Source organism: Sinocyclocheilus anshuiensis, unplaced genomic scaffold (genome assembly GCF_001515605.1).
Source record: "Sinocyclocheilus anshuiensis isolate Anshui unplaced genomic scaffold, SAMN03320099.WGS_v1.1 scaffold1154, whole genome shotgun sequence".
Taxonomy (NCBI): Eukaryota; Metazoa; Chordata; class Actinopteri; order Cypriniformes; family Cyprinidae; genus Sinocyclocheilus; species Sinocyclocheilus anshuiensis.
Window position 1 is genome coordinate 2996788 of NW_015542345.1, and position 10146 is coordinate 3006933.

The 10146-nt window shown below is 36.7% G+C and overlaps 1 protein-coding gene across 4 annotated transcripts in view; it reads left to right on the forward strand.

Annotated features, from left to right (window-relative positions):
- Nucleotides 1-10146, forward strand: part of LOC107691341 (IQ motif and SEC7 domain-containing protein 1-like) — a 214224-nt gene that overhangs the window by 110041 nt on the left and 94037 nt on the right. The window contains exon 1 of one of the 4 annotated variants that reach the window (XM_016489901.1): nt 7142-7231. The exons of the other annotated variants lie outside the window; for them this stretch is intronic. Coding sequence (XP_016345387.1) covers nt 7209-7231 — 23 coding nt within the window. The 5' untranslated portion in view covers nt 7142-7208. Of the gene's footprint in view, nt 1-7141; nt 7232-10146 lie in introns of those variants that run through there. 4 annotated transcript variants of the gene reach the window in all.

Here is a 10146-nt window from a genome sequence, read left to right on the forward strand (position 1 = left end):
AAATAAATTAATATTTTATATATTTTTTATTTATTTAATATATCATAATATTAGCATATTTTCCATTATTAAATGGAATGCTCAATGAAATTATGTATTCCATCATCTTTATTTTACTGTATGGCATGCATTTTATGATTTGTTTGTTATTATGGCTCATATATTTCCTTGCATGTTTTTGTATGCTTGGACTGGCATATGACAGCGTATACATGGCTCTCTTCCAGAGGAGGGAGACAGTGTATTGGAGGATCCGAACAGTATTAGAGCTGCACATACACAGACTCACTATTACTTCTCATCAGCACACTGATCCAGGAACAGATATTTGACAGGGGTCTATCTGAACCTCTGCTATCATCCCTTTAAAATGAGCCCTCGATCACACAAGTTATAATTCAATTCTGTCCCCCCCCCGTGTCTCAGTTGTCTGTCCCCTGCAGCGACTTCAGTTCTCTTTTTCTCTATTTATCGTCCTCTCTTTCTTTACTGCTGCACATCTGGGGTTTAATGTGTGTCCATTATTCATACACACAGTCTGAGTGATCCTCTGAGCGGAGAGCAGAGCTGAAGACTGAGTGTGACTCTTAAGTGAATCAGGGAGATGTGAGGCATGCAAATAGATCTCCCATATGTTTAACTCTCATTCCCTCTTTGAGATGATGAGGTGTCAGGTGTTCGGTGCCTTGTCGCCTATGAAAGAGAGACAGCTCATGAGCATTTGCGTTTGTGCCTGCCTATATATTACAGTGCATACAGGAAAGCTTTTGACGTGTATATTTAAGTCAGAATGCCTCATGATGATTTCCACTGTGCCGATTGATGTATGTTGTAATTATGTATGTTACTTCCTCATTCCTCATGAACACATCTGCCTCTGATCTGCTGCATGGATGTTTCAGACTCATTTCTGTCTCGATTCTGCTGCACAAACATTTTTGCCTCAGTTTTGCAAAATTCAGAAGTGAAAAAATGGCTTGTTTTCGATTCATGAATGTGAATTTGAACTGAATTGGCAACAGTGTACAGGAAGTTGAATTGACATTTTTATTGGATTGACAGGAAGAGGAATATACTAAATTGCAATTTAAAGGGGTCATATGATGATCAAGTTTTCCTTTCTCTTTGGAGTGTTACAGGCTCTTGGTGCATAAAGAAGATCTGTAAAGTTGCAAAGACTAAAGTCTCAAATCCAAAGAGATATTCTTTATAAAAGTTAAGAGTCAACCACGCCTACCTAAAACGGCTCGTTCTAACACGCCCCCACATGTCTATGTCACTATGTAGAAATATTAGCATAATGCCGCCCAAATGTGCACGCAAAGAAAGAAGACGTGGTTTCAGGAACAGCAGTAGTGTTGATGCAGCCATGTCAGGGAGACGGTGTGTGTTTCAGTGCAAAAGCAAAAGCACTTTATTTGGCCTTCCGGAAGTAGATGCAATTAGGAATCATTGGTTAAGATTTATTTAAAACAGAACAGCACAACCCAGATGTTCAAATTTGTGCAACGCATTTTATGGACGACAGTTTTTTGAACCTAGAAGAGTACAAGGCTGGCTGTGCACAAAGGCTATTTCTAAAAAAAAAAAATATTAACTGTCTTGATATTTACTTTGAAAGCTGAAGCGATTATGGTAAGAGGCGTTACATTTCCGACGCGTGCTTGTGGTGTTCGGCCAATCACAATGCACTGGGTCAGCTGGCCAATCAGAGCAGACTGCGCTTGTCAAAGGAGGGGGCTTTGTTGAAAACGACGCATTTGAGAGAGGCGGGGCATAGAGGACCTACAATAATGTACAGTATTTGAAAAATAATGTGTTTTTTTAACATTAAAGCATGTCAACATATTCTGTTACACCAAATACACAAAATAATGATCTTTAAAATAGCATCATATGACCCCTTTAAAGAAATTTATACTATATTTATACTACGGGGGCCGTTGAATGCTTGAATCTGATTGGCTAACGAACATTGTAAGGTGTGCAATTATTTTCAGGGAAACGCATGGCGAACGTAGTTCCAGGCAGGTCTTGACCGTATTACATGTCCATATCACTTCGCCAAATGATTTGAGTTATTCCAAAGGTCCTTACAGCCTAAAGAAAGCAAAAGAACCAAAAACCCACAATGACACTGGCCAAATAAATAAATATAGTAAATAATAGGATAAAAACGACAGATCATTTCCATGTTTTTGCCACAAAATTACGTTTTATTATGCACGGAAAGCACATACTCTATCTCTCCCACTCTCTCTCCGTCACAGACACACATGCATACAGTTTGCAGACACGTTAACATAGGCGCTAATGTTGTTAGCGCTACTGTGACGATTTTATCAGTAATATCAACTTAAAAACTACATGACTTCTCACAAGTGAGGTTACAACGGGGCGCTGTTTGTGAAGAAAATGAAATTAAAGTTTCACTATTAGTAAAGACACTGCTGCCGAACACTTTTAAGAGATGCACAGACTCACAGAGGTAATTCTCTCTCTCTCACACACACACACACACACACACACACACAATTTAGTTATTAGTTGCATTAGTCTGCTATCAACGGCTCAAACCTCCGTTACTAGGTCTAAAATGACCTATGTCATGACCTATGTAAAATGACCGTTTTGGAATTAGCGTTGGATGAGATGTGGAAGAAAGTAATCCTACTTACAATAGCGTTTTAAGAACAAAAACTGGACAAATGCCTTGAAATATATCATCTGATTGATGTCTTGAGGTGTGGTAACCATAGTATAAGAGGAATAATTGACTACGGGCCATTGAATTCTTATAAAATAATGCACACCGAGGTGTAACGGGTGTGCATTATTTTCTAAGAATTCAACGGCCCGTCGTCAATTATTCCTTACTTAACAGAGGTAATGTGTTCTTCCATCTTGGTCTACAAAAGATAATCGTTATGATTAGATATGATTAAATATTTCTATAGCAATATTAGTTTGATAGTATTTGTATACTATGAATAATATAAATACAATTAATTTGTGTTTATGTATTTACATATTTTCATTTACATTTGAATTATTTCTATTTTAATTAGATTTTAATTGTCTTTTATTCTTGTATTTTCAGTTTTCATTTTGATTTTACGTTTTGTTATGCACTTTTATATATAGTTTTAATTTATTTTTATTTCAGTTTTAGTTTCAGTAACTTGGTCCTTTAACTTAAGCATATTTATTTGAATTAATTTTTCTAGGAAATATGTCTAATTTTCTTTTTGTTTTAAGTTAACATTTTTCAGCTTATATTTAAATGGTTTATTTTCTGTTTTATTTCATTAACATTTTTTAGTTGTTTTGTTTTGGTTGCCATTAGCACAGATAGATGTGCCATCTATCTATCTATCTATCTATCTATCTGTCTGTCCATCTGTCCATCCATCTATAGCTACAGTATCTAAGGACTATAACCTTCTTTGAATTTCAAATTCTTCTTCTTCCTCACATTCAAATTTGAACTGCAGTTCCGCATTCTGTTTGCCACTGCACCACAATTCAAATGTAATTCAAATTCAGGAATTGGAATTTTAAAAGGATTCTCAATTAAATTCTGACAGCGCGTACCTCTTTCCTGAGCATTGCCGTTTCAAGTTCACCTCATGAACACTTCTGCATCAGTTCTGCCTCGTGAATATGTCTGCCTCAATTCTATCTCATGAACACTCCTGCCTCCTCTGCAAATCTCGCCAATGTATCAAGCCCCTGCCTCCCTCTGGTTTTCCACCCCTCAGCAAATCAATAAATCATTTCTCCATAATAGATGTTCAGTTGTAAGTAATCTTTTCTCCCTCTGTGCTGTATTGTTAGCGAATAGCTCAGGGCTAGCAGAGATTAGCCTGCATCAGCTCCTCAGACAAGAGCCTCAGAGAACAGAGGCAGACCACCGCCGAAAGAGAATCTCAGCACGGCCCTCTCAGCCAAAGCTAATTTCTGATCACAAGTAGTTGAGTGAATAAGACTGGGGGCAGTCCTCTTTAAAACCACCACACACACATACACGTAGACGCTCACAATTTCCAGCCATCCTCCAGGGGAGTGAATGAGTGCTATTTGCAGGAATCGAAGTGGGATCAGAGATAGAGCTCTTGTGTGATGTTTAGCTCCCTCTTTACTTCACCTCAGGATGTGTGTGTCTGTGTTTACCAAGTCTGCAGTATACGGAATGAATTGCAATGTTTTAATTGTCATCAAAGATGATGTTGCAAATTCTGGCGATATGTCAAAAAGGAAATGTTAGCTGGCATTTTATTTTGTTTTATTTTATTTTATTCATAGTTTGCAGTTTATAGTTTGCAGCTTGTTGCATTTCTTTCGGTAATACAATAGATAAATATTAATGGATGATAATTCAAATTAACGTATTTTTAATATATAATATAATACATATTATGTGCACTACCGGTCAAAATTTGGAGTCAGTAAGATTTTTTTTATGTTTTTGAAAGAAGCCTCTTATAGCAGTCATTAATCCAGTCTTGAGAGTCACATGATCCTTCAGAAATCATTTTAATTTTAGAAAACATTTATGTTGCTTAATATTTTGGAAAGCATGGCACCTTTTAAAGATTCTTTGATGAAGAAAGTTCAAAAGAAACACCATTTATTTGAAAGAGAAATCTTTTATAACATTATAAATGTATTTAATGTCACTTTTGATCAATTTAATGCATGTTCGCAAAATGAAAGTATTAATTTAAAATACATACTGAAAATAATTGCTCAACTAGACCATGCAACAACAACAACAACAAAAAAATAATTTTTGCTGAGCTCTGAAATATGTACATTGATTAAAAAAATTGTTTCAAAAATGACAAATGTTTGAAGATTGTTTATATAAGCTGACACCTACTTAGCAGCACTCTAGTGTTGTGTCTGAACAGACTGCCAATGCTTGCCCTTTTCACATCTCCTGCTACATGAATTACATGCAATGCATTCCTCTAAATGTCTTTGTGAAGCTCTGTGGTTGACAGATTTTTTTAGGTATTTGTGAATGGCTATTTTAAAAGTGTGTATGGGTCTTTGAGATGAATATTGCATTAGCGTGTGAATTTAATGCACATTTTGATGTATCAGTATGTCAGCATCTCTTAACAGCGGCATCAAAGCTGTTGTCCCTGATGGATGCACCTCCAGCTTTCCATCCCAGCCTCTGTCCATCGTCTCCATACATGCATGCACACCGGTCCCAAAGGTCTCTGCCTCGTGCCTGCCACCATGACTCCATAATGAGCGTGTTTGCGTGGGGATGTACAGCCTCATTACTTTGCTTTTTCCTATCCCTGAAAAGATGTGATCCCACAATGCAATGCTCCTTCGGGAGCTTAAATCAGCATAATAAAGGCCCCAACCTTGTTATATCAGGGGTGGAGATGTTTCCAAAGCCCCTCTCCGTGTTGAGTGCTATGTCAGCTTGTGGAGGTATTAGGGTGTGTGGGAGCCGGTTAAGTCTCCTGGTGCATGTTGGGAACAGGTATTGTTATGGTAACTGGTAATGTGCATGTGCCACGGCGTTGTTGATACCTGGTGACAGGTACATGCTGGAGGGTCCCAGCGGGAGATGAGAGGTTGTCTGTTGAGACGTTCCAGAAAAAAAGGTAAAACTGGCAACCTGACATTTTTATATTAGTAATTTAGATCAGCAGTTAAAAAAATTATATCACAGCCAGCGATTTTGTATTACAGATGTGGAACAACAATTAAAAATTTAATTTGGATCCAGAGATTTTATAAAATGATTGCAGAGCAACAGTTAAAAATTAAAATGGCACCCAACAATTTTATATTAGGGACATAAAACAACAATTAAAAAAATTAATTGGGTTAAGTGGTTTTATAGAGATGTAGACAAACAAACAAATAAATAATATAAATAAATAATATAAAATAATAAAATAAAATAAATACGGTCCAGAGAGTTTAAATAAGGGTTAAGGTGCAGCAATTTAAAATCTAAAATGCCATCCAATAATTGTACGATAGGGACATAAAACAACTATTTAAAAATTCAAAATTGTAAAACTGGCCAATTGATTTTATATCAGAAATGCAGGCATTTATTTAAATAATAAAATATATATATATATTAAATCGGGTCCAGCATTTTATATTATGGAGATGCAATTTCAGATTGGGCCCTGAGATTTGATAAGAATTGTAGAACAATATAAAAATTTTACAATAAAAACAATTTTATATTAGGAAAGTCGACCAACAATTGAAAAATGAAAATCACAGGCAGTAAATTTATATTAGGAACGTAGAAAAAGAAAGAAAGAAAGAAAGAGAAAAAATCATGGCCAGCGATTTTATATTAGTAGACAAAAAATGTGAAAAATTAAAATCACATCTAGATATGTTATATAAAGGGCACAGATCAACAATTAAAAACTCAAAATTAGGCCAATTTTATATTAGAAACATAGACCAGCAATTAAAAAATATATATATCAGGACCAGTGATTTTATATGAGGGACATAGATCAACAATTTAAAAAAAATCACATCTGCCCCAGCAATTTTATATTAGAGCTGTAGACCAACAATTAAAAACATTAATTGGGCCCAGCAGTTTTATAACAGAGATGAAGACCAACAATTAAAAACTTTAAATCACTGCCAGTGATTTTCGATTAAACACATAGACCAGTAATTAAAATATTTCTTAAATCAAGAGGTATCTTCCTCCCTCCCAGCATAATTAAGTCTTCAGCTTGCCTATTCACACAAGCTTTTGTTAGTTCTTAATGAATCCGTTTGTGTCATTAGGGATGCTGCACGCTCCTGCTGATTGGTCCAGCCTCACAAACAGAACCTGTTACTATAGCAACCACTGAGCCAACTGGGTCTCTGGCTCACTGAACCATACTGCAGTCCAGGGTTGGACAGATCAGAGGTAAACAAAAACAAATAGAGGGCAGAAAAAGTGCATTTCCAAATACGTAATTTTTGATTCATCATAAGAATGTGTCTGATCATAACTGAATATCATATAAACATTGATGATGAAATGAACATTACATCACACACTCCGTGCTGTGTGCCGCCCCGCTGAGGCTAAGCTTGAATGAGCTGAGCACGCCTGCGAGTGTTTGAAAGGAGAGAGGTGTACGTGTGTGAGAGACTGAAGCTTAGTTTGGCGCGCTCAAGAGACTCACACACAACACAGCATCTTCATGGCTTTTCATCGCTACCACTTGTGAGTACATGATTGAATTGTGCATGTGAGTGTGTGTAATTGTGCCGAGACTCATTCGAGATTGGAAGAATATTGAGATTTGCATTTGTTTTGATATGAAACAACAGATGTTATTAACCTCAGCAATGTATTCATGTGATGTCAAATCACTGAAAGAGAGTGCTTATGACTGCATGGAGATCTTGTTGTTCTGCCCGTATCATACGTGACAACTTGATTGCTGCAATTGCCTGATGCTTCATTTAACATTTTGAAAAGCCATCACATCATACGAGGAGCAAAATCTTGGGTCATGTGTTTGATTGTTAATGGACTCGTCGACTTTTTGAGGCAGACACGTTCAGCATGTTCTGTGAGTTTGCCGCAGGCTGTATGTCTCTAAGCCCAGGGCAGAGGGATAAGGTTGGCTCTGTACGTTGAGATATCTTGCGCGCGCAGACTGAAAACAAAGCGGACAGTGTTTACGTAGCTCTGGTGATGTCACACCGGGACTATTTTTGGAAACGGTATAAGACAGCAGTTTCAGTCCATATTGAGCGTACTGCTGTTTGTCAGGCTGAATGAACACATGCCCTCTCTCTGGGTTTCAAGATTTACTCTTATTTTTGAGTTTTTATTTGGCACAAATATGTCCTTATAAGTTCTGAAGAAATAGATTGATATTTGTAGAAAAAAATTTAAATTACGCTGGTTATTAATAATGTCATTTTAAAAATGTTTAGTCATTTTAAACAGATTTCAAGGAGTAAAATATAATTGAACAAATAACTTAAACAATTATTGTAATAAATTATGCTTGAATATGTATTTATTTTTTACTGTTTAAATAATGTAATTTATGTAATTTAAAATATGCTTAAATATTATTAATAAATAGATAGCAGCCATTCATAAATAGTAATATAGATAGATAGATAGATAGATATCTGTCTGTCTGTCTCTGTCTCTGTCTGTCTGTCTGTCTGTCTGTCTGTCTGTCTGTCTGTCTATCGTGTCATAGATGTATACAGTAGATAGATAATGCAGTAATACAGGGCATTGTAAAGGCATGCGTTATAAACAAGGTAAACAATTAGCATCTTATATATTACTGTTTATGTGCTGTGTTTTCAAATGTTGATTTATCAAGTGAGTAAAGGGACAGTCAACAAGCCTCGTTCTCAGCTGGGACATTGCATAAGCCAGTGGCCCATGTTTCCATCTGCTCCTGAGCTCTGTCTGCCTGCACATCTTCCACTGCTGCCCGCTGTGCCTCATCCCAGGGGGGAAGGGAGGGAGGAAAGAGAATTGGGACAGCCTTTCGCTGTCATATGACCCTCCCTCAAGGTCACCCTGTACAAGCGTTACTCCTCCAGAGCGGACCATGACTAATAACTCTTTCTTTCTTCCATCTCTTTCTCTCTCTGTTGGACAAGATCATGCTCTTCAGAAATGCACAGTTTAAATTAACGCTACAGCCTATTTTTTTGCGATTTGTGTGTGAATGTGATTTGAATGTGTTTTTAGAGCTCGACAGCAGCAGTCGTGTCAGTGACAGTAATGGGAGGTGGCGTGGTGCCATGCCTCGCAGGAGGAAGGCATTCACATTAGCCTGCCGGCGAGAGGCAGACTCCAGCACTGAGGTCAGACGAGCAGGATTCAGCGTGGTGGCAAAGTATTATTCTGTCACTCAGTGCACTGATGGGATTTGGGCTTCTAACCCAGTTATGTGCGTGAACTCTTATCATAGGTGTGTCAGATTTTTGGATGAAGTGTCATAGATTGTTGATATATATAAATTATATATGTATGTGTGTGTATACATACATAAATATATATCATTTTATAACAGAAATATTTAAAAACCGGAGTGTCTATTTACACTAAGAAAGTACAAACAGCCAGGCTGTTGTGGCTCCAGTGGCATAAGTGATAAAGCACATAGCAGTGACATTTTGACGCGATCGACCCGAGTTTGAATCCACCTTTTGCCGAACTCGTTCTTCTCCCTTTTCACGTCACATATCAGATCGGAAACACATTTATTTTCAATAAAATGAAGATTGTAATCGAAAAGTGGGAAATAAAATGCCTCACTGGTGTTTATCGGTTAGGGTTAGGGGTAGGTGTAGGGAAGGCATCATTGTCCCAGTAAGACAGCATCCATTTTAATTTGAATAAAAACGATAATTTACACTCAATACATTATTAGGCTATTGCATTCTGTTTTATAACATACTACAATACTGAGGTGCACATATCGGCTACTTGCAGTAGTATAAATAGCATATAAACAATATTAATGCAAAGAAAATACTGCTATTTTACATGGTGTAAATAGAATCTATCGCTAAGAAAATACTGCTAGTTTCACTTAGTGTAAATAGCATCTAATTGCTATTTACATTTATTTGCACTTAGTACAAATAGCCGCTGCCTTTAAAAATAATTTATATCTGTGGAATAATACACTCGATCCTAATATACGTTACAAAAACATTATGACATATTTAGATGTGTTGTTAATTATAACACACTAAATGCTCAGTTGTTTGGTAGACTCAGTTGTACTGTATGTGCAGTCTTGAAGATGACAGCTCCTCTTAATAGCTAATTAATTAATCGTATGAATTACACATATATTTCATGTATTTTACACTCCTAATGATGCTACCAGTCTCAAAATATTAGTTGCTTAGTGACATCTTTAGCGGCTTTATAAACTCTTAGGATCTTTGCCTGACAGAAAGCTCCACAAATGTTGAAATATTTGGACTAATTTCATTATATTTTCAGGTACCAATAAGACTGTGGTTCTCTCAGTTCTTAACAACATTTTTAATGTTGATTTTCCCTCCCAATCAGTGCAGAAAGTGTCAGTAGCCCCTCACTGCAGAACACAAGATCCAGGGGGCGTGGTTGGATCCACATCTTGG